Raw genomic sequence first — 26,002 nt, 5'->3', positions numbered from 1 at the left:
ATAGTGGCAGCGGCGAGGAAGACACATGCAGTTGCAGGTTCCTCTTCAGTCCCACCAGCCAAGGACAGCAAATCTCAGGACTCCTGGGGTCGCAAGGTTTGCAATTCAGCTGCCTCCACTCTGAAGGTTTCCAGTGCGGCTGCACTTCTGGGTCGATACGACAGAGCCTTATGGGACTCCATGGAAAGGTTCAAATCCAAACTGCCAAAGGAAGACCAGCAGGATTTTGAAGAGACTGTGACAGAAGGATGTCTGGTGGCGAATCAGAAGATAAGCACAGCAGCGGATGGTGCAGTGCTTGCGGCGCATTCCTACTCACATGGGGTTTGTGCCAGGAGTTTGGCCTGGGTGCACCTTACAGGTCTGAAGCCGGATGCTCAGCATCGCATCCTTAATCTTCCCTTTTCGGGTTCCTCTCTCTTCGGGGAACATGCTGACGAAGAGATGACCCGTATGAAGACGGAACTAGATACAGTGAAAGCGGTGGGTTTGGAAAAGAAAAAAAGAATTCAAACGCCGCTTCAAGATCAACAGTAGGAGAGGGGCTCAACAGAGGGTTCAAACCCCTCAGTGGTCCCAAAGTAAGAACCAGGGTAAATCCCAGTTTCGAGACAAAGCCAACAGAGGTAGAGGAGGTCACCAACAGTCCTCTAACACCACAAGAGGAGGAAAGGCCTGAGCAGTGGCTTCCTCTGGGGCCGTTGCCCACTCCAGTGGGAGGAAGTGCTTCACAACACCTGGCAGAGTGGGTCAGCATCACAAAGTATCAGTGGGTGCTGAATATACTGCGCAATGGATACAGGCTACGTTTCCGTGCGCCTCCCAAGAGCATTCCTCCAAAGAACTCTTGCCCTCACGAGCTAAGCTTGCTCCGAAGAGAGGTGAAAGTTCTACTACAAAAAAGAGCTATAGAGGAAGTTCCTCCCTCTCAAAGAGGAAAGGGAGTCTACTCCAGATACTTTACTGTCCCCAAAAAAGATCAGGAGGGCATGTTCAGAACAATACTCGATCTGCGTCTATTGAACAAAGTCATTGTCAAAGAAAAGTTCCGCATCTTAGCGCTTCACCAAATATGCCCACATCTTCAAGCCGGAGATTGGATGTGTTTGGTGGATCTGCAAGATGCGTACTTTCATATTCCAATTGCTCTACAACATCGCAAGTACTTGAGGTTTGTCGTAGGGGGCAAACACTACCAGTAGAAGGTGCTACCCTTCGGTCTCAAGTCCGCACCCGAAGTCTTCACCAAATGCATGGCAGTAGTGGCGGCTTTTCTTCACAAAAAGGGACTCTTCATCTACCCATACCTGGACGACTGGCTCCTAAAAGGCCCATCTCCGGTACAGGTAACGCACAATCTACAACTTTGCCTGCACCAGTTGCACAGACTCGGCCTCCATGTAAACCTGGAGAAGTCAGTCCAGCGGCCTACACAGTCCATCCACAACCTATGCTCCGTTCTGGACACTTTTTTCCATGAGTCAGAAATGTGGGATTCTGCTAGAGTCTCGGCTTCCAACAGCCCGACAAGTAGCATCCCTGCTGGGTTCCATGGCGTCCTGCATTTTTCTCATCCCAAACGCCAGGCTGAGAATGCGTCCTCGGCAGCAGGCTATAGAGGACCAGTGGGACCAAGCGACCGGACGTTGGGAAGATCGTATCACTCTTTCCCAAGCGACGAAGGATGCCATCAAATGGTAGACTCTGAGATGGAATATGCTGGTGGGAGTACCGTTTCATCAACCTCTTCCATCCCGGTCTATAGTGACGGATGCCTCTCTGCAAGGCCTGGGAGCGCACATGGGTCCGCTTCAAATTCGAGGCAAGTGGTCTGCGCAGGAGCAGACATACCACATCAACATGCTGGAACTCAGAGCGGTATTCCTGGCTCTCAAAGCTTTCTTTCCAGCGATCGAGTCCAACTCAGTCCTAGGTCAGACTGACAATACGATGTTCTATCTGAACAAACAAGGAGGCACACGATCTCGCCCACTCTCTCGAGAGGCTCAGACAATCTGGCATTGGCTTCTCTCTCTCGGCCTCACAGTAGTGGCAGTGCACCTTCCAGGCGAGTTGAACGTAAAAGCAGACGCACTCCTCAGGCACTTCGAAGATCAGCCAGGTGCTAAACGACAAAGTGGTAGAAGAGCTTTTTCGTTGCTGGGGGTCGGCCAACCATAGACTTGTTTGCAGACGACGAAAACGCCAAATGCCACGCCTTCGCGTCCAGGTTCCACCGGCCAGGAACGCAGGGGAATGCTCTCCTGATGGATTGGTCGGGAACATTCGCTTACTCGTTTCCTCCCCTGGCTCTGATTCCGAAGGTAGTGTCCAAGCTCCTCAGGTCGAACATGGAAATGATCCTGATAGCTCCGGATTGGCCACGGCAGTGGTGGTACCCGTACCTTCTACATCTGTCTGTGTGTCCACACAGACGACTTCTTTGCAGGCCGGACCTGTTGAGCAAGATGAACGGGAGGATAATGCATCCCAACCTCCCATCACTGAACCTAACAGCATGGCTCCTGAGGTCCTGCAATATGGACATTTGAACTTGCCTCCCGAATGCATGAACATTTTAAAGGAGGCTAAGAGGCCTTCCACGAGAGCGTCCTATGCGTTCAAGTGGAAAAGGTTCTACATATGGTGTAGGGATCATCACTTAGATCCGACTAAAGGGCAGGAGGAGGTCATCTTGCCATACCTCCTTTCCCTGGCAACTTCTGGTTTGAAATATACTTCTATTAGGGTGCATTTGTCAGCCATAGTAGCATACAGAAAATCACCTGATCAGATTTCTTTCTTTCAGGTTCCAGTGGTTAAGGACTTCCTCCAGGGGTTGAAAAAAGTGTATCCCCCTGTGCGAAACCCTTCTCCTCCATGGGAATTGAACCTGGTTCTATCCAGGTTAATGTCACCCCCTTTCGACCCCATCCACAAGGCCTCCTTGCAACATCTCTCTTGGATGGCGGCCTTTTTGGTGGTGATTACCTCTGCACGCAGAGTAAGCGAGATACAAGCGCTCTGTGCGAAGGAACCATGTACTGTTTTCCACCATAATAGAGTAGTCCTAAGGGCTCATCCATCTTTCTTGCCTAAAGTCATTTCTGATTTTCATATAAATCAGTCCATTTCCCTCCCTTCATTTTTTCCAAATCCTACGACGCCAGCCGAGTGGTCGCTTCACTCCTTAGATCTTAAGAGAGTGCTCAAGTTCTATTTGGAAAGGACTAAAGGGATTAGGAAAACGAATCAACTGTTTGTGAACTATGGTTTAATGAGGACAGGTTTTCCAGCGGCCAAGAGGTCCATCTCCAGATGGATTGTCTCTTGCATTAATTTTGGCCTATCAGCTTGCAGGCAAGCCTTTTTTTGGTGTCACCCAAAGCGCATTCCACTAGAGGGAAAGCCGCTACAGTAGCTTTCTTACATGACATTCCAATGTCAGAAATATGCAAGGCTGCAACCTGGAAATCGGTTCATACCTTTACGAGGCATTACTGTCTCGAATCTGATTCCAGGGCCGATACTCAAGTAGGGCAAGCCTTCTTTAGGAATCTGTTTGGGCAGTCTATAGCCTACTCAGACTTGTTGATGAGATTACTGTCTTATCATTCCTTTGCCCGCAGGGAAGAGGAGAGGCTCTCTATTCTATTCTAATGCTTATGACTATTGATGAGGATCCCCTGGAAGAGAAGGATTAGTTACTTACCTGTAATCCTAGTTCTCTTCCAGGGGTATCCTCATCAAAGTCATAAGCAACCCTCCCGCCTCCCCGGGCAAAGGATACTCTTTAATAAGGAGATATTGTTAACCTATTTGTTACTGGGTTTGTTTTCAGTCTCCGAAAAGAACAACTGACCTAACTGTCACCCCTGAGGCATGATGGGATACAGGGGGTCAGGGGTGCCTTAAAGGCACGGTGTCAGTTTTTTTTATACAGCCACAGGTTAGCTTTACAGTCTTTTTAGACTGTGTGATTGCAATGCAGCCTGGGACCTTTCTATGCTTTCAGTGAGTTATGAGAATTTCTACTGCTTTCTGAGCATTAAAACAGTTTCTAAACAATCTTTGGTGTTGTTTCTCATGTTTCTAATGCTTATTAGTCATGTATGGTGGAAATTCTTCACAGCATATTTCAGCTCTGATGTTATTTGGCTGCTATTGCATGTTATATATATATATATATATATATATATATATATATATATATATATATATATACACGAGTGTATATATGTGGGGCACATATAATATAGTGTTTCCGGGGTCCCGAGCATGGGCGGGAATATTCTAATGCTTATGACTTTGATGAGGATACCCCTGGAAGAGAACTAGGATTACAGGTAAGTAACTAATCCGTCTCGACATCACTCCGGTAAGGATTCGGACTCAAGACCGAAGTCGCATGAGAAGGGAAGCATGGGAAGGATTTTGTGTCTCCATCGCCGGAAGTCTTGGATCCAGAAGGTGAGGCTTCGCCTTTGGAGTTGCGTGCTCATTCACCGACTGCGGTTCTGAATCCATCTCCGGTGCCATACCCGGCTCGAGAGGATGAAGAGGTCCCTTTTGGATGAGGGTTCAGTACCTGTGGAAGAAGAGGCGAATCCGGAGCCTGAAAAGGGTCAGTCTGGGGGTTCTGACCCTCCTTTCCCGGCCCCAGGTCAAGACCCTTCAGCATTTTTAAATGCTATGTATGGTGTCTTTTCCAGAGCAGGGTACCACTCTGGTGCACCTTCGGGTCTAATGGGTCCTCTGGCTTTTAATTTAGGAGTTCCCCACTCCTATGCTCCAGCTCCCTTTATGCCTTTCATGCAGGCTCCGACACCGCCTTGGCAGTACTCGGCTCTGCCGAGGTCGTCGACGCCGATACCGACGTCGCCTGCTCCGAGTAGACCTCGTGAACAGCGCCCTGGGCCTTCGGAGTCGATCCCGGCTCTGTCGGAGTCGTTTACGGATCCGACGGCGCGGCTGTTGAAGGAGAGATCTAGAAGGGATGCTCAGCGCCTCTTGGAAGAACAAAGATATAGGGAGGCTGAGGCTGAGATGGAGGAAGGTGATCTTCAAGATGATTGTTTTGAAGATCTAGCAGAGGCTAGTGGTCTGGAGCTTTCTCCTTAATGGGAGCTGCCATCTGTATCTGATGCTCCTTCAAAGGATGTTAAGCCATACCACATGGTCACGAGGAAGGCTGCAGTTGAATTTAACCTTGCCTACGGTCGAATTTAAATCTAATCTTCTGACTGAGGTTCTCCATTCCCCAAGTTCTGTAATTGAGCCGTTGTTCCCTTTTAATGAGGCTTTAACTGAGCCTATTTTGGAGGTTTGGAACAAGCCTCTAACGACTCCTGCAGTGTCTAAAAGTGTTGCAAGGAGGTATAGAGTTGCACCTGGGACCCTGAATTTTTAACGTCACATCCTTCGCCTGAAAGTCTTGTTATTCAGGCAGCCTGTTCTAAAAAGACTGTGGGCGCATTTCCTCAAGTGCCTGGGGATAAGGATGCCAAGAAACAGGACCAGACTGCTAAGAAGTCCTTTTCTACAGCAAGTATGGCTTTAAAGTCAACCAATGCCACTTGCCTTATGGGGAGATACATTCATACCCTTATGGATTCGCTGCGTCTGTTGGCTCCTAAAATTCCTGATGACAACAGGAAGGATTTTGAGGAAGTGTTGACTGATGCAAAGGCGGCTGCATGCCAGGTGATCCACAGTGGGCTGGACACTGCTGATTCGGTTGCTCGCATCATGGGAACCGCTTTTGCCTCTAGAAGATCTGCCTGGCTGAAGTCATCGGACTTTTCGGCGGACGTTCAGGCCGCATTATTGGATCTGCCTTTTTTTTTTTTTGAAAACCTTTATTGAATTATCAAAGCATTACAAGCGCAGGCCTACAACCACAGGGGCCGGCCGCAAACTCAGGATATAGATTCAGGTGGCATGCAAATGTATACGACCGCGTAATATCAACGAGACAAGCATAGCTTATGATTGCATGTGCCATTAAGCAAAGGATATCAAAGGTTTCATTTTTTTTGGTTATGAAGAAGCAGTAGTGGCTGCACTATCGATGGCGTCACACCATAGAATAGAATTAAGAAGAGATGGGGGGGACGCACCCCGCAATGTAATCAGAACCAGGTGATGAACATTACAGCCTTAAACATACTACGCCCGCTAAGGCAAACAAGGAGCCAAAATCAGTATAATAGCGAGCGATTCAGCTAGAGCATCATCCCGAAAAACCCACCCTCCAGAGAAGTAAGGCATAGGCAAGTATAGACGCCAGATAGAGAAAGAAGTGAGATAGAGAGAGACAGCCAACCTACTGAAGAGGAAGGAAAGCCCCACCAGAGAGAAAGAGAAAAGAAAGAGAAAGAGACCATAGAACAAAACAAACTAAAATAATAAACCCCCCCCAACACCCACCACCCTGCACCCCTGTAATGGCTACGGCCAACCCCACTAACAGCGTGCCTGTCGCCCCAGAACTGCCCTAAAGAAAGGAAAGAAAGCGGAGGAGGAGAGCAATAGACACACTCCCGGTCCTCATTACACCCCACCAGCAGCAGCCTCCCCAAATTCCATGTCGACTATTAAAGCAAGTATTGAACACGTACATGGGGAGAACTCCAATAAAAACCTCCTGTCTCCCAATAGCATACACAGTGCATATCCGGCATAAAACAGATAGAAAAGCTAACCCCGAATGTCAAAGTCAACCTCACCGGGCATAGGACCCCCGACCGTGGTCACCAATATCACATGCGTCACTGTGCCGTGTCCTTGAATGAAGCCGATTACTCAGTTGCCAACTGGAATTAGAAGGTTTGGACCGAGGTCGAGAGACCGGAAGCAACCCTGGTCCCACAGCCGATGTTGATCACATCCAACCCGGATGGGTCAGAAATCGAGGTCCCGGTGGAAGCTCTGGAATAGGCCGAGAAGTAAATTCGACGTAACTTTGTCACCCGGTAAGTTGGAGGGTCCGGGTTTGCACCGCAGGAGTCAGGAGCACTTCATACATGTGGGAGTCCGGCGTACTGGAAGGATAAAGGGCAGGATATACGAGCTGCCGGTGGAGGTTGGCGGAGCCGGGAGCTTATGCGGCCATCTTGGATCGTAGCGTAGCTCCTCCCTCTGGATCTGCCTTTTGACGGTGTTGGACTTTTTGGAAATAAAGCTGACGCAGCCTTAGATAGATTTAAGGACAGTAGGACTACTGCCAAATCTTTGGGGCTGCAGACCAGGGGTTCATCTACCAAAAGGTATATATGGTTTGGACGGTCTTCCTTTCGCTCCTACCAGCAAGGTCAACAGCAGCAGCAGTAAAACCCCCTGTACAGGTCTTACAGAGGTAAGCAAAGAGCTCGTCCTCGAAGAAAACCGGGCGTCCTCCTCCTCCACCTCTTCCAACACCCCAACCCCAGAAAAGCAGCCCTAGATCAGCCATTCAGGATCATGCGGGTCCTGTAGGGGGTCGGCTTACCTATTTTCTACGGGATTGGGAATCAGTTACATCAGATCTTTGGGTTCTCAATCTCGTAGAAAATGGGTATGCTCTTCCCTTTTGGGAATTCCCTCCAAATTACCTTCCTTGCCAAGGTTTTTGCACAGAGGAACACCGGTTACTCCTGCAGGAGGAAGTCCAGACACTGTTAAGAAAGGGTGCGATAGAGTTGGTTCCTGAGCAGGAAAGGGGTCAGGGATGCTACTCTTGGTATTTCCTGATACCCAAGAAGGATGGCAGGCTTCGTCCAATCCTGGATCTCAGGATCTTGAACCTTTACCTGAAACAGGAGAAGTTCAAGATGCTCACCCTTGCACAGGTTCTTCAGGCGCTGATTGAAGAAGACTGGATGGTGTCAATAGACTTGCAGGATGCATATTTTCACATCCCTATCCTGCAGTCGCACAGGAAGTATCTCCATTTTACGATGGGTTCACAGCACTACCAGTTTGTGGTCCTACCGTTTGGTCTTACTACTGCGCCTCGAGTTTTCACCAAGGTGACGACTGTGGTGGCGGCACATCTCAGAAGATCGGGGATACCGGTATTCTCGTATCTGGACGATTGACTGATCAAAGCCGAATCCCCAGAGATAGTGCTCCATCATTTGCAAGAAACAACTCAGTTGTTACACATGTTGGGTTTTTCGATAAATGTACCCAAATCTCACCTGGTGTCCTCCCAGCGCAACCTGTTCATAGGTGTGGTACTGGACACAACTGTGTGTTGTGCATTCCCTCCACCTCAAAGGATTTGCGACATACAGGAGTTGATACCTTTATTTCACAACGGAGCTGTCGTTCCAGTCCTGAAGGTCCTTCGCCTGCTCGGTCTGATGGCTTCCTGCATTCTGTTCGTCAACCATGCACGCTGGCACATGAGGACGCTCCAGTGGTGCCTCCGCAGGCAGTGGTATCAGCACAACAGAGATCTCAGGGAGTCTGTGAGGAGCTCCAGAGATACTGCAGAGGATCGGGCTTGGTGGGGAGTGGAAGGCAACCTGTCTCAAGGAAAGCCTTTTCAACTGCCTCCATCGGTGGCCACAGTGATAACGGATGCATTCACTCTAGGGTGGGGTGCTCATCTGGGGGATCTGGAGGTCAAGGGTCTTTGGTCTCCAGAGGAAAGGTTCCTTCACATCAACCTTCTGGAATTGCGGGCGATACGTTTGGCACTCAAGGCCTTCCTCCTTTCCCTTCGCGGTCGGTCGGTTCAAGTCCTGACGGGCAACACCACCGCGATGTGGTATGTCAACAAGCAGGGAGGAGTAAAGTCACAGTGTCTCTGCAGAGAGGCTCTGCGTCTCTGGTCCTGGGTTCAGGACCATCAGATTTTTCTGATGGAAAATCATCTGGCCGGGGTTCTGAACGTGCGTGCAGACAGTCTGTCGGCAGTTCTCGGCCGACCACGAGTGGAGGCTTCATCCGGAGGTGGTTCGTCACGTCTTTCGGACGTGGGGGACTCCTCAGGTGGACCTGTTCGCCACTCGCGAAAATGCTCACTGCCTGTCATTCTGCAGCCTCCAGTATCCGATGCGCGGAGCCTTGGGGGACGCGTTTTAGTTGTTGGGACTCACGGCTCCTTTACGCGTTTCCCCCCCATATCCTTGATTCCTCAGGTTCTGAGGAAGATTCGCCAAGACCGGGCCCAAGTTATATTGATCGCCCCGGATTGGCCAGGAATGGTGTGGTACACAGATCTTCTCCACCTCTCCTCGTGCCCGCCGCTCCGTCTCCCTTTCAGGGCAGATCTCCTCTCTCAGATGGAGGGGCAGGTTCTACACCCCCACCTCCAGACCTTACACCTTCATGCCTGGAGATTGAACGGGGCAACCTGAATTCCTTTTCTCTCCCACACGATGTGGTGGATGTCATTCTTTCGGCCAGGCGTGACTCCACCAAATCTATTCGTACAGATGGTATAAATTTGTCTCTTGGTGTGGAGAGAAATCTGTTGACCCTTTGAAGGCTCGTTTGTCTGATATACTACAGTTTGCTCTTTCTTTGGCGCAGCAAGGTTTTGCTGTGGCTACAGTCAAGGGTTATCTTTCGGCATTGTCAGCATTTCTTTGTTTGTCGGATCAGCTGTCTTCATTCAAATCTCCTGTGGTTTTAAGGTTTCTGAAGGGTCTCACTAATAAATTCCCTCCTACTCCCTTTATTGTGCCTCAATGGGACTTAAATCTTGTCTTAACCTACTTGATGGGTTCTACCTTTGAACCCTTGCACAAGTGTCCCATGAGACTTTTGTCTTTTAAGACGGTCTTCCTGGTCGCAATTACCTCGGCAAGGAGGGTAAGTGAGCTTCAAGCTCTTAGTTTAAAGCCCCCATTCTTGACCATTCATGCTGACCGAATGGTTCTTAGGACCAGGGCTGCTTTTCTGCCTAAGGTGGTAACTCCCTTCCATCTAGGACAGTCTATTACCCTTCCTACCTTCTATCCTCCACCTCAACCTTCCAAGGAGGAGAGACTACACCGTCTGGACCCTGAAAGGGCGGTGAGCTTTTATCTCGATAGGACTAAAGACTATCGTGTGGATGACCAGCTCTTTGTTGGATTTTCTGGCAGCAAGATCTGCTACTCCTTGGCGGGTAAGGACCCTTCAGAGGGTATAAGAGCTCACTCTTCTAGAGCAAAGTCATCAACATCTGCTTTGTCTAGAGGTGCATCTGTTGAGGACATTTGTAGGGCGGCTACTTGGGCCTCCCTCCACACTTTTGCGAATCATTACTGCTTGGATGCAGAGGTGAGGAGGGACGGTCACTTTGCGCGCTCTGTCCTTCAGGGTTTTCTAGTATAGGAGAGTGGACACCCTCCTCTGGGAGTGGGGAATGCTGTGGAACTCTATTCACAAGGTGAGGAATCCACTGCGGGATGTATCTATCAGAAGAACAAGTTACTTACCTTCGGTAACGCTTTTTCTGGTAGATACAGTATCTGCCTTGGATTCCTCACTAACCCACCCGCCTCCCTGTTGTCCACTCTTCTATACCTGAGTTACTGTAATGTAATGTATATATATTTTGTTTTGTCAAGGAAATTTTTTCTTTCAAGTGCTTTCTTGCATTTGGTTCACGCTGTGTGTTATCCTGACATTTGTGTACTGTGTATACTGTGTATATATCTACTGTCATTGGTACGTCCGTGTGCCTCGAAGGCACACAAAAAAGGGCGGAACTGATGCCATCATGCCGGTCTGGTCCTATTATGGTGTCGGTGACGTCAGCGGAGTTGCATGCGATGCCGTGCCTCTATGACGTCGTCCACGTCGGCGCGAAGCTACAAAAAGAATTTCCGAATGTTGCTGACGCAAAGGGGAATATTCACAAGGTGAGGAATCCACAGGCAGATACTGCATCTACCAGAAAAAGCGTTACCGAAGGTAAGTAACTTGTTCTTTTGTTCATTGCACCTTTGGACACACACCACATGTGAGTGCACTGCCGCTGGGCATTGCTCCTCTTCACATCTGATTTTATCTCTAATCCTACATTCATCTTCAGTCTTGTTCTTCATCTCGGGATTTTGGCAAGACAAGTTCATGGTTGGAGGCAGATTCACTCTAATAGGTGACCTGAGAACGTGCCAGGAAGAAACATTACTACCTTATCTTACTTACCGTTCTAATCTGGGCTTCCCTACTAATGTAGGGGTGCCATTATCAGCTGTCTTAAATGGCCTCTTCAGGCATTTTTTCACAACTCCGGTGATTAAAGATTTCTCAAGGGACCCAAGACCTCCCCCCGAGGGTCTCCGCTCTATTGCACGCTAATACAGGTGAGCAAACACCAGAGGATTTAGAAGAACCATATTATAAGAAATTTCTGATGGGTAGGCCGAAACAGGATTGCATATGCAAGGTCAGCCTCACTTTTCAGTTTTTCCCTGCAGTAAGGTTTTTCTTAAGTCTCGCTCTTCCTTCCTTCTGAAAAATGTCTCTGATTTACCTATCAGTCAGACTATTTGACTCCCGACCTTCATTCCTAAGCCATTGTCCTTGCCAGACTCTTGCGTAATGGAAGGATTGCTCTTTTGTTATTACTAAGATGAAACTAAAAACATATGGTCCTAATATCTTTGTTAAGTTTGGAGTTGGCCTCCTCTAAGCAGTCCTCATCTAGGTGGATAGTCATATGTTTTTGACTGCTACCGAAGGCCAGTACTTCCATATTGAGTAATTCACGGCTCACTCTACCAGAAGGAATGCTGATACGACTGTTCCAATGAGTGGTATCTCTGTTCCAGTTATTTGCAGGTCTGTGACTCTGAGATCAGGCCACTTTATTGAGAGACTTTACAGTATAGACTGAGAGTTCTGAACAAATGCCCTAGTGCCCTTGTTGAGCTTCCTTGCGTGCCCTGTTTTCATAACAATGACTTATTCTCCTAGTTTCATGTTTCTGAATTTGAGTTAAGCGTGCTATTCTACTCTGCAATTAAGATGAGAAAGAATCGTCTGATTTAGAGATAGTTAAGCCATTTTAACCCCTATTCCTCATCATGTGTATTCTGTCCAAGTTGATAAATGACGTAACCATCCCCCCTTAGACCAGGATCTTCGTTTTTAATTTAGGCCTTATTACATTCTTACTCAGAAACATGCACAATAGCTACTTCCGTGCCATACATATGGGGAGGCAGCTTCTGGAGTTGTTAAAATAGGAGATACCGATTTTTCACCCTAAAACAGATTGTATAAGATTACCATTCCGTTTTCTTTGTAATTTAAAACCATAATACCATTATGGTGTTTTAAGTCATAGGCACTGTTTTATAACGGATTTGGTCAATTGTCTTATGTATTTTTAACATCGTAGAAAACATTGCACTATAACTATGTTTTGTTTAAATTATATTTTGAAAACATTTATTTAAAAATGTGGTCCAAGGTTGCCCAAAAGTACAGCTTTATTCCACCATTTATGAATTAAAACGAATATCCATTATTGAGAATTAGAATTACAAGTAAATAATGTTTTCTGATCTGTGAAGTAGATGGAGTAGCATGCGTTGTAAAGAGCAACAATTATAGTCTGGCTATCATTCTCTCGCCTTTCCCCAGAGTCAGTTAGGTAGGTCTTCACTTCATCTGTCTCCACTGGTGAAATGTTGCACTTCTAAAAATAAAAGTGCATTGCAGCTGCCTCTAACTAGATGAACGAATGGCAACAGCCCCCACTGCAAACAATTTCAGACTTTACATATTTCACTAAATAAAATGGTCATAAAACAAAGCCATGTTTCAGGATGTTGAATAAGCTCTGGTCGTCACCATTTTATACAACAGAAGCACTCTTTAAGGATTACAGTATGCTGCTTTGCTACCCCCCAATAATACTCTTTGAAGGCACATGCTAGACTCATACCCAAATCCAAAAACCTTTACAGCTTCATTACCACTGTAAAATAGCTGCAGTACGTCCCCCTCATTACAGTTAGTGTTCAAATGCATAGCAGGTAAATGTCTCTATCTGAACATGCCAGCAGAATGGAATGTTGTGTTCTGGATCACATCACCAGCAACAACTTGTTTCCTGCTACAAATAGCCCTTAGAAAGATGGCTGTAATAATTTCTCGAGTCCCGTAACGAGCATCAGCAGCTCTGGGATGGAACAACCTCCCCCCTTCTGTACCCCCACCCCCTCCGCCCTTTGCCTACCTCCTATTAGTCTTCACCACTGCTCCTCCAGCACCTCTTCTGCATCTGTATCCCCATCGGGATATGCTGCTCCATTCTAAAACTCTATTCAGAAAACAAGTTGCCAAATGCAGTTAATGCATACACCTGATTAACCAACCCGTGCAGTTGTGGTAAATAATTTAAAATGTGTATTGATCAGCTGCAGTGGCATGGCAAGAGTATACTGCCTACCAATCCACCAAGTAAATTATAGCACTTGCATAGATGTTGAAAAAATGGTGTGCATTCTAGCACAGCATGATAAAAACACAGCTAAAATGACCCTTGTATGCTTGCACCCAATCCTGAATGTCACTTGATAGTTCCATGTCCGAGGCTTGCATTGCTAAAAGTTGATGTTGGATCTCATTACGTTTTGCAACTATTTTTTCTGTAGTCTCCCTTTTATAAAACCCATTTTCTTTCTTAAAAGTAAATTTGCCAAGTTTCTAATTGCGTCATGCATAAACGAACAGACATGTTCATCCATTTCTGCTGCATTTGTGTTTTTGTTGCTTTTTTTATGTAATATAGTTCTAAAAAGTGTCTTTTGAGCGGTCATCTTATTAATGGTATTTTCAACACTGCCTCATCACTCATTCGCTCGACTGGTTACATTTACGTACTTGCAGTGTTTTATTTTTTTATTATCATGTATGTATCTCCACCTTCTAAAAAATGTTAAACCATGAATCCACTGTGAGTTTTCTCAGGGTAGACCCATTTTTTTTTTTTATAGTTTCAACATTTTATGAAAAAATTCTGTTTGACATTTTTATTTCTATTTTTTCCTTAGGTGATACCGTTTTAGTACACAGGATACATAGTTATTTGGAGAGGCATGGTTTAATCAACTTTGGAATTTATAAAAGGGTCAAACCTCTACCAAGTAAGTACCCAACACAACAAGATTACGCTGTACTTTTTCTATGTGACCTTATTCAGTGAGATTTTATTGACGTCTGTTTTCTGCTGATAACCCAACAGAAAGGTAGACAATAATGGCACAAAGAGATGCAAAATATACAATGCTGCACATTGAAAAATTGGACCAATTACCTTTCACTGTGGCAGAATAACAGTCCACTGAATGGTTAATTCATGGCCATATAACATTGCCATTAACAACGTTCCAATTCCAATATTGCCTAGAAAAACACCTGGTCTGCAGATAGGAAGTAATGGGTGAGGACCTCATCCATGAATCTTTTGAATTACTGTATAGATCCACAGTGCAGTAATGGGGACACGGAAGTGATTCTCACCGGTACAGACTGCAATACTTCATTAAGCGGGTCTTTAACCACATGGCTGCTAGGCGTTTTCCCGTCCTGCGCTGAAGAACCAAAATTACCATTATTCATGACGAGCTGGCCTTGTCATCCGTGCACGGCAGGTAAGCGCCATGACGAGCCCAGCTCGTCATTAGCTTCGAAGGGGCTAATTTGCCAGGATATTATACTTCACCGGGCCTGTAATGGTTCAGTTGCAAATTTATCCTGTCATTTAAAGGGATCCCCAGTGTTCAGGCGGCTCACAAATGGGAATTACTTAATGCTGAATGATCAATGTTTTTGTGCGATGCTTCCAGGCATCGTTTATCTAGTCAAAGTAAGTTCCAGGGTTACTTGTTGTATCCAAGTATTGCTTCCACTGACCCACACAATCCAGGAGATGCCGTTATGGCCTTTGTTGAATGTTTGCTTTATACGGTTTCATTCTCTGAGCCGACTGAAAGCTATGCTCTTACCAAACGATGTGCCCTTAACCTCAGTCCGCGAGACTTTTGCTCTTCAGGTTGCAAGGTCCTCAGCTGAGATACAGGCACTGGTACAAACAAATTGCCCTTTCCATTTCGGAGAAATGGTACAGCGCATCGGTTCGGGACTGTTAAGCACCTTTCAGACAGTTTTCGGACTGATTCCAGCCTTCATACAGTACGTATTTGGAATCGTTTTTGGAGGGCTACCGCTAATCCTGCTACTGGTAGTGGATATCCGGTTTTTAATTTTTCTGCTACACAATGGATGTCCCAGTCACCAAGGAAATGGGAAAAAGCTCTTGGAGCAACATTACCGTGACCGCATGGTACTCCATCTTGGCACACATCGCCTTCGGGAGCTAAGCGAGTCTTGGTTCCCATCAATCTGACCAGTCTGGATTAACTGTGTTTTGCCTGTCCTCCTCTGCTTGTTCTGCTGACAAGAATGCGCGTTGGGCCTCTGTCTAACACTTCAATCGGTTGCGCCTCCGGACGTGGATGTATGGCTGGACCCATTAAAGCCCCACGTAGTTCAGTATCCTCAGCGTATGCCCAGGTTGATGTCTGCATTCTAAGAGCCATCACAGGATGCTTCAGCTCATGTTGGATTGGATACCGGCTCCACTGCAGGCGCAGTTGCTTTGGATGTTTCAAATGTTTCCTCAGCTGTGGGAACTGAAGATCACCTTTGCTCGATTGACCCGATCTGTGAGGTGTTACAGGGACCGTTGTCTGCGAAGGCAAGCGGCAATGATGTTGTCTCCCCCTCACAGGAGACATAAATATTTGGCTCTCTGTTTGTTGGGAATAATTCGGCCTCTTTTCGAAAACAAAAGAAAATTGGAATTTTAAACAATTTGTTTTCTTTTCTCGCTCTTACTGAGCACCATGGCTTTCAGGAGTGCTAATTTGCTCAAACTATATATGGACATATTTTAAAGGACTTATAGAGCTTTTTAACATATGTAACATACATTTTAATTCTTATACGCATTTTTAATAGTTTTGGACATTTTTATTCGGAACTTTTTAACAATGTTTTTATGATTAAATATAAGGATATTCCATTTTTATTTTTGTAGTATATCATCCAGTCTGATGAGGAGTGGCTGTTATGAATCACAATGTACCCCAATATTGGCTTGATAGTCTCCTAACCTTTTACCTACATTTACCCTGCCTTGTATATACATAACCGTTTTTAGTGCTGACATTTTTCCTATTTAGGTGCTTCATAAATGTCATGTGGTTTTCCCTGAAAAACTAACCAAATTGATTATGCATGAGGATTCTCAGAATCCTAGCAGGACTGCCATATCTGCATAGTAACTGTGTATAAGGTTAATCACCATAGTCATCCTCTGCCGACATGACACAACAAGGTAGAACACCTGAGGGTACCTTTTTGGGTATATAAGCATCGTATCTTTCCTAGGGCAGGCAGAGGAGAAAGATTTGCATGCTGACATGAGACGCTGAAGTCCCTGCACGCAGACGCTCGAGCACGCAGTGGTCTGACATCCCTTGCAGCGTGTCCATCTCGAGACCAAGAAGGGGTCCTTCGCGCTCTCATCAGGTAATAGGGTTGGCTCTATCCTAGGGGGAGTCTTGGCTATACACCTACATACATGCTAGGTACACTTCGGTACATTTAGTTAGGGTTAGCATTGTAGGAGTATGCATTATTTCTGTCATGTAATCAAATGCCAGTATATATCCAGTGTTTTTTAGTATTATGGTAGAATTCTACCATCTATTTACTGTATTGGTGCTTATACCAATATACATCTGTTTCTGTCATATGGTTGTTGGCAGCATACATATTTTACACTAGAATGACTCTGGTTCAATAACTGCTTATTAAAAACGTCCCTATCGTTAATTCTGTGTATTTTTCTGAGATAAAGTGAGAACGAGTGACTGAGCCAAAAGTATTGTACTGTTTTCACTATACCTGAGGGGTTATGGTGGTCATGTTCGATAGTTGCCAGAAACTACTCCCTCCGTGGTAAGAGGAGTTCCTGGTGGCACTGTGAGCCAGCTAGTATGCAGGCGAACGCATCCGGTAGGGATATCTGGAATCAGTCTGGACACCGATCCCACATTTTATGTTGTCTAACCACCCATATCTTATATAGATTAATAGGAACTACACAACAGTTTGTTGATCAGCAGTTTTAGCCCTCCAGGCCACATCCCCTCCTGTGAAAACTTTACTTGTTTTGGTCTCTCAATGTTAAAAAATGACATCCAATTAAGCCAGGCTTCTTCCAGTGACTCGCTCACATCTAGTATATGTTTTTGAACTCCCATACAGATGGCCTTTTGGTGGTCTCCTAATTAATAGCAGGTTCTTTTAGACAAAGCTGCTCAATCAAACTAGGAGTGTTCCTTAAGAACTCTGCTGATATGACCAGTGAATATCCAAAATTGATTTTAAATTGCTTAACTAACACAATTGTCCTAGATTTAATTTCTATGTTGTCTATTTTTTTACTGCCTTTCTGCTTGTTGTGGGATGTTGAATAATGTTCTTTTATTATTGTTTTTTACTTCAAGGCTAAAAATGTATTATATGTTTAAGGATCAGATTGAGCATATGGAAAGTCTGCATAATATCGGTCCTTAGATCCTAACCACTAACGCCATTTAAATCTACATGTTACAAACTTGTCTAAGTTATTGAAGTACTCAGTTCTGATCTCTATGTGCCTCCAGAACACACTTTTGAATTTCACAGAGGCCAAATATGCTCTTCGTTCTTCGTTCTACGTTGAATACCATTATTTTAAATAATGAATACATTTACAAGAAAATGCATATTTCTGATAGATACATCTGCCTTGTGGATTCTTCACCTTGTGAATATCCCCCTTGCGCCAGCAACGTTCGGAAAATTCTCTGTAGCACGCCGGCGTGGACGACGTCATAGGAGCACGGCATTGTGCGCGACTCCGTCTGACGTCACCAACTCCTCATAAGGCCCGATGGAGGGTACTGAGATGGGCAGAGATAGATTAATGTATGGGTACCCAAAACGGGAAGCTGCATTCTGGATGACTTGAAGACGTCCAAATAGACTTTGAGATATTCCCAGGTAAAGTCGATTACCATAGTCCAGGCTAGAGATAATTGCCTGAACTATGATTTTCTGAGCGAAAGGAAAAAAGGAGGTGTACATTCATAAGGTCCTGGTGACTTCTCCAGTTTGCTGTAACTAGTTTAGGTGTGCAGTACTTTAACGACCTGACCCAAACAACATATATTGAGTTTCACTGTATTCATTCTATTTCAACGCACCCCCACTCCCCAACTGAAAAGCATTTACACAATAATCTGCCTCTCCTGGTTGAACAAATTGGAGTCTTCAGAAATGACCCATCTTGATTGTAAAATAAGCACAGCTAGGACTATTTCCTCTAGCAAAGTAAAACCATTGAGTTTAAAGAAAACGGCTTTATAAAAAAAAAACACTTTACGTCTTACATTTGTTCATTTATACTCTGTTTAGACCGGTGCACCCCCTAAAAGGTGTGCAATCGTGTTCCCCTGCCCTTAGTGCCAGACTGCAAGTATGTGGTATAAAGGGTTTGGATATTGGCCAAAATCTCACATGTATCTAATGTGTGTGCGGAGCCGTAGGCCTGTCCCTTGATAGCAGTGAAGTTCTGGACCTGTCCTTTGACCTGGAAGGGCACATCAAGCATGCCTTCATTTTACTGACAATGTACTACTGTTCCTGTCATGATTTTCACAGGTAGATCAGAAATGGCCATATTATTTGAATCCATAGTTGTAGCCAGACCTTTTTATCGTTATTCCGGTCTTAAAGGTTTACTGGCCCACTTGTGTAAACTTTTGCTTCTGTGCGATGACTAACATCTGAAGTGTATGCTGTACATGTGTGTGTGGCCTTTTTGGTAAGGTGAGTGAGCCAGAGTAATGGAGGCCTGTAGGATCTAATTTGGAAGTACCTTACCTTTACTTTGCACACGATGAGAGATTGTTTTCCCAGACAGAAGTGGATTGCTGCCATTCTGAGGCTGAATGGTGCAGACATAGCTACTGGAGTAGGAACAAACAATATAAGGCTTCTTTATACTTTTATTTAGGCCTTTTTGTTGAATGGAGCACTAACATTTGGCAGGTGACAGATGTGATGGGTAGGACTGCAGTCTCTACTGCAAACATGAATAGGTTTTCTGTCTCATCCCTGGTCATGGTTCGGTGTGGCTGTTGCTAGTGACTCCCATCACAAAGGCTATGTTTGAAAAGCAGCCTGGAGAGGATACTTGAAAGAAGTCATCTCAAACTGTTTCCTAAAATGCTGACCAGGAATCCTTATCTGCTGTCTTCTTTCATTGTATTAAAGTGGGAGCCAATGACTGTTGTTCCATTTTCAAGTTCTCTTTGGCCAAGGAAGGGAGTGCTCCGCAGAGTATTCAGAGGTCTGCTATGCAGACCAGAGCTGGTGTCTCCCTGACAGCCAGTGTCCTAGAAGTTAGGGGATATCACTTGAAGACTTGCCTTTCTATTCCTCTGACCTGAAATATCTAAAAGCCAACCTGCGTGCTGAGAAAGTGAAGGTGCTTGCTAACCTCACTGTTGGTCTGACTTCCAGGCCGTGCCGGAAGCATCTTGACCACCGTGGTTTGTGGGTCCAGCAGGAGGAGGAGGGTTGAGGAGAGAGGTTTGCACGCCCGGGGGTGTGTGGCCACAGTATCTCCATGCTGGTGGTTCCATGGGGAGGGAGACAGGATTGGGGGTGGGGGGTTATCATGATCACAGATAGCAGTTGTTGCTACTGTAGGCAAGGACTGTGCCCAGGGCAGACTGATCGCCTAACCACAAATTGTGACCACCATCATTAAGAACTATAGCTAAGGCAGATTATGCCTTCCCTACCAAGGTGAACCCTCCTGCTGCAACCAAAGGCCCGTTTGTGAATGCCTTTGTGATGCTATGATCCCCTCACCATAGGCAGCCCGTCTGTTGCACCTCACCAAAGACAGAAGTGGGTCTCTTAGATGCGGGAGTCATCTGCACAGCCAGAGTCAGCATCTGCATGCGAGGACGTTGACCTCCACTGCTGTTCGCCTGCAGCCCTCATTCAAATTGTGGGCTGTATACATCCATGCGGCAGAACCTCCAGCAGAAATGGAAGCAACTAGAGACACATGCTGTTGCTCCCCACGAGCTGTAGGGAAAGGACTCTTATATGTGCACTGTGATGAGTGAGACTGTTCTGAAAGGGGACCTTTTGATTAGTGAGTGAAGTGAGTGCTACATACAAAATTAGAGTAATCTGCACCTGACCTTTAATAAATGCCCAAAGGGGGTGAGGGCACCAGTGTGTTTGTACTTTTTACCTGTTTTGTGGAGTATTGATTTTTAAATGTGTGGATTAAAGTGTTTTGGATAATCGGTTATTGTGCTGCTGGGTGAGCTTGTGACCCCCCACACCATCTCCCCGAGAAGCCAGCGACTGCTCGCCATCGCTACCACTGGGAGTCAAGTGGGTTGTACTTCACCCAGTTTTACAATGCCATAGTAGGACAGACTATGGTACAGTAATGGCAAACAACCCTAGCCCCCACGGTTGATGCTCAGTAGCCCCTGTTTGTTCCATGGCCCCACCCACACCAAAGAAGTGTCGGACACTCTGGTAAAACAGTGAAAACATTTTATAGACATTTTTTGTATGTTCTGTGGTTATGTTTTGCACAATGAGTTTCTCACTGAAGTTTTCTGTTTTTCACTTTTGTCCTATTCTTCAGCAAAAAAAACTGGAAAGGTAATCATTATAGGCTCTGGAGTATCAGGTTTGGCAGCCGCTCGGCAGTTGCAGAGTTTTGGGATGGATGTCACGCTTCTTGAAGCTAGGGTAAGAAACCATTTTGAAATGTTGATGAATGTTCAAAGTGCACACATGATAGCAAAAGCATTATTGCAAACTGTATGCACAACGACTTGAAGCCGTTTTGACACCAGGAAGAATCGCAGAATAACCTACCAGAATAATATACCAAACTTTAGTGACATTTTGTAGCCTTTGTGTCCTATTGAAGGAACTGCCGCACATTGACTCCTAATGGCATTGAACGGTATTTCATAATTGCCCATTGTTGCAATCCCACATCTTTTGCCAGTACAGTTGCATTCTAGACACTGAAATTGGTTTTAGATATTTTTATATTTTAAAGTCTCACTTTTTCGGTGTTGAGCGCATTTATTTACACTGGAAAAAATGAAGCAGGGGCTTTTACATACAAAAAGTTTAAACTGGTAATTCAAGCTTACAATTAAAGTACAGATATCTGAATTATTCTGCATTGAATGATCATCACTTTGCCGGAACCAAAATCTTTGGTTCACTTTATTTTACCAGTACTTCCCGCAGCAGAATTCCACCTTCAACTTTTTAGAAGTCATCTATTTTTGTCATTAAATTCAATAACTTTAGCATTTTAGGTGATTTAAATCTTTACTTTGATAAACCCACTGCGCTACTACTGTAAATCTCATTATTAACCTGGAAGCAGTCCAGCTCTCACAATTGTCAGTACCCTACTCATAAAGCTGGCCATATTCTCGATCTATTTTTATCCTATTCATCCAATATCAGACTAGATCCACCCATGCCACTCATTTTGTAGGATCACAATCCTTACCAGTACTTCTTAATTTGTCTCCTTTTCTCCCCAGAAATGACTGCCACCTACACACTATGCTTGTCAAAACTTGCACCTTAATTGTTCTGCTCCCAAGTAGAAAACGCTATACCGACTATTACTTCCAACGTCATTTTAACAATTGAATCTCCATTGGCCTCAACATGATCATCCCTCTCACCCTGCTGAAATCAAAGCTTTATGCCTCATGGTTCAACAGTCCTCTTCTCTCTCTTAGAAAGAGGCCTAAGATACTAGAATGAGTATGGTGCAAGCATATTGACTTTCACAATAAATGGCACTATAAAGAGGCCATTACGATCTATCATAAAGTCATCAGAGTAGTCTACTCTGACTGATATGCAGATAAAATCAAGGGAACTTCCAATTAACCCAAATAAGTTTGCTTCATTGTAAAATCCTTTCTGGACCCAGTCTCTTTTCATCTCCCTCTCAGCTAATAGAAATTACGATTTTACTATCTTTGTTTCGCAATAAATTCGCTACATTTATTCCTCTTTTCCTACTCCAAGCTCTCTGGAACCCTTCATCTTCACTGGTCCACTCTTGACTAAATTTACATTTATTAAAACTGATTGTTTTAATGTCCTATTTAGTTCCAACAAACCTGGCTCTCCATTAGATCCCACAACCCTGCACGAAATAAGCTAAAAGGCCTCAGTCATTCACCCGCTATTAGTTCGAATTCTGAATCTCTCGGTTTTATCCACTTTGACTTGAAAACAGGCAGTTGTTATTCCCCTTAAAAAATAAAACACTATCCTATTAAGTCTATAGATTATTGACCCATCTCACTCCTTCTGCTGCCTTTGAAAGTAATAGAAAAGCACATCAATAGGCCATTATCCAGTTACCTAGAATCCAATGCCCCACTAGATGCTTCTCAATCAGGCTTTCACCCACTACACAGCACCAAGTCCCCCTTCTCGCTGTTACTGAAGGTCTGGGCCTCACTCTTGATAAGTGCGTATCTAGAGCTATCATTTTACTAGACATACTGTGGCATACGACTATGGCATACGACAGTGGCTCACGGTACCCTACTGGATAGATATAATTTGAGATATGCAAATGGTTAATTTCTTTTTTGAAGGACCTTTTTTCAAGTCTCTCAAACTCTTCTCCCGTTTATGCTGTGATATGTCGTGTACCAAAGAGTTCATCTTTAAGCCCTACGCTTTTTAATGTATACCTTGCTCCCTTGCCAACATCATACAGTGTTTTGGCTTTATTGTTCTTAGGCAGGCGGTACAAAGCTTATTTTTCTGTCACATGACTTCCTCAGAACACCCCTCCCAAAGTTATTCCCTTTTATTCTGTAATTGTGTTCTAGCTGTAACCAAATCGGTGTGCCTCAAATGCATGAAATTTAATGGCAAGAAAACTGAAGTCATAATTCTACGCAGCTAATCGAAATGGTGGTCCTCTAGCTGGCAGCCTGACTCCCCTGGACCTTTTCCATCTTCCGAGGAGATAGTAAAAAAAAAAACCTTTGCTTCTGACTAAACCATAACCTCTCTATGGATCCTCAGATCCAAAAAATTGTGGCATATTGTTGCGGAATCCAACGATGTCTGAAGAAAAATGTACTCCTCCTTTTTTCCTTTCGCTCAGAAAATCATAGTTCAGGCAATTATCTCTAGCCTGGACTATGGTAATCGACTTTACCTGGGAATATCTCAAAGTCTATTTGGACGTCTTCAAGTCATCCAGAATGCAGCTTTCCATTTTGGGTACCCAGACATTAATCTATCTCTGCCCATCTCAGTACCCTCCATTGGCTGCCAATACCCAAAAGGACCAAATTCAAAGCTCTCTGCTTTGCGTACTGGGCATTAGCCAAAACAGCCCCATAACGTCTTTAACTTTTGCCATCACCTTTCAAATCATAGGGGGCAGACAAAGGGTCTATTAGTTATTTGGCTCCCCAAACCCTGTACCAGTCTTCCACTCCACCTTCCCGTAATTCCTTATGAAACTGCTTTCAGGAGACAATGTAAAATGTGGCTGTATTATACCTCATTCATTATGCAGCATAATTTTCCTTGAGCTGGGAGATCCCAGTTGGGTTATCTGTATGGTTTACAAATCCTGAGACATAAACCTGACATTTCAGTGGATACAACTGCTACAGTCCTGACAGTCAACGTTCATATAATTTCTATCTCTCTTTCTCCCTGTCTCCATCTCACATGTATTCTAAAGCTACGTGAACTGGTTCTTGTTTGTCAAATTGTTGATGGAGGGACGTTTGAGCTAAATGACAGGAAAGTTATTGTCAATGGGTGTAGTGCCTTACCATCTTGTTCCTGTCCCTCAGATTGACCATGTGGAGAGGGGCACATCATGCAAATCTTTCTCGAATGTATCATGGTAGTGGTTGGAGGGCTGCAGCGTATCTGCTCTTTGAGGAAGAGCTACCTCTCTTTTGCTGCCTCTACTTGACATTGTAGTTTTTTTTTCTACAGTTTTTTCTTTCTATTTTTTGAAGGTGAAAGAAATTTTTTCTGCTTGAGGCCTTGGTGTCCTTCAGTAGTTCTTTAACTTTGACCCTTTTTGGAGTATTTCATGACACCCAATGGATGAGTTTTCTTCACTATAGAACCTTGAGCTTCTGATTTCTGTCATAAAAGATAAATAACATCTATCCAGTAAATAGTTAGGGGCCCGATGTAGGTATCAAATACCGGTCGGAAACGGCCGATTTCGGCCGTTTCCTACCGGTATTTGGCCTACTGAGATGTAGGCGACCTTTTTTTGTCCGATTCGGTATTTTACCGATTCGGTAAAATTACCGTATCGCAAAAATACCGAATCGGTAATTTTACCGATTTTTAAATTTGGGATGTAGGTGGGACTACTTTCTGTCCCGCAGGCCCTTCAGATTCGGTATTTTAACACCCAATCCAATTGGGTGTTAAAATACCGAATCCAGGTGTGCATGCAAATGTGTGCATGCACACCTATGCCATGTGACAGACAGACATGCCCTTAGGGCATGTCTGTGTGCCACATGGCTCACATGCCTGTTTTGGGGGTGCTAGAGGGTGTCAAAGTGACACCCCCTGCACCCTTGCACAAATCGGTAATTACCGAATCGGTAATTACCGATTCGGTAATGCCCATTGATTCCTATGGGCTTCAAGGCCCATAGGAAGCAATGGGGGATACCGAATCGGTATTTACAGAATCGGTAAATACCGAATCTTACAGATTCGGTATTTACCGAATCTGAAATACCTACATCTCCCCCCCTCTAATTTACCACTTCATAAATACCGATTCGGTATGATTCGGTATTTATGAAGTGGTAAATGTAGATTTACCTACATCGGGCCCTTAGTGTTGAGTGTAATTCAGCAGACGAATCGGTCATTTTGCCATTTCTTTTTTAATTAGACATCGTTAAGTTCTTATGTCCCTTTAAAAGGTAACTTTTCAGGTTAGGGAAAAAGATTTTCACAGCTGCTTTAAAAAAATGAAAATGTATCTGCCCTCACAGCCGGATCAGTCCTGTGGGCCACTAGACAGAAGATTTATGGTAGTTTTTACAAGATGACACGAACATTAATATTTGCTTTGCTTCATTTAAGTGTGCTTCAAACTATGATAGGCCAGAATACACAATGGGATAACCCTGAGAAAATACTTATGACTGGTTTTCTGTATTCAGGCCATAGTCTGATTCTTGATATGCATACAGTTTTTGAAAATAATTGAATTCTTCAATGGAATCCTTGAAGGCAGGGACAGACATTAAATATCAGGCATGATTTAGGTGTGCATTATCTGAATTTAGGTGCTCCTGCTGCACAAATATCACTACATTTCACTCTGCACTCATCTTGTATGTCTCTGCATCAGTCTTCAGTTGCACTGCATCCGTACTCTTATGGTGGATCTCATGGTGACCCTATGACTCCTGTCTCTTCTTCTCTTGCTTATCATGTCTATACCTGCCCTCCTCCACACCCACCCACCTTTTTTCATCTCTTCTGCTCTCTTCCCAGTCTATTCTGTGTCATGCCCATTCTGTCCTTCCCAGACTTTCTGGTATTTGTGTGTCTCTGATGACCCCCTCTTTTAACCCCTTCGTGCTAAGGGGGCGGCTCCATACTAGTGACGGAACCGCTCCATCACGGCTCGCGGGCGAGCTGTGCTTGTGACGGAACGGTTCCGTCACGAACCCGCCCACCTATTAAAGCGTCAGCGCAGGCGCGAAATCAGCACCGCGCAGGCGCGGCGAGCGGGCCGTGACGGAACCGTTCCGTCACAAGCACAGCTCACCCGTGGCTTGTGACGGAGCGATTCCGTCACAAGCATGGGAGGGGTTAAAGGTTCTTACGCTCCTACACC

At 44.9% G+C, this 26,002-nt stretch overlaps 1 protein-coding gene across 3 annotated transcripts in view; it reads left to right on the top strand.

The window, feature by feature from the left end:
- The window catches only part of KDM1A (lysine demethylase 1A), a 1,339,130-nt gene that overhangs the window by 277,456 nt on the left and 1,035,672 nt on the right, over positions 1-26,002 (top strand). For all 3 annotated transcript variants that reach the window (XM_086957680.1, XM_086957681.1, XM_086957679.1), the window contains exons 5-6: positions 13,989-14,081; positions 20,732-20,838. In XM_086957680.1, the coding sequence (XP_086813806.1) occupies positions 13,989-14,081; positions 20,732-20,838 (200 nt within the window). The remainder of the gene's footprint in view (positions 1-13,988; positions 14,082-20,731; positions 20,839-26,002) is intronic.

This window comes from Lissotriton vulgaris, chromosome 2_1 (assembly GCF_964263255.1).
Source record: "Lissotriton vulgaris chromosome 2_1, aLisVul1.2, whole genome shotgun sequence".
Lineage (NCBI taxonomy): Eukaryota > Metazoa > Chordata > Amphibia > Caudata > Salamandridae > Lissotriton > Lissotriton vulgaris.
Note: the sequence above shows the minus strand (reverse complement) of the source record. Positions and strands in the feature narration are given on the sequence as shown.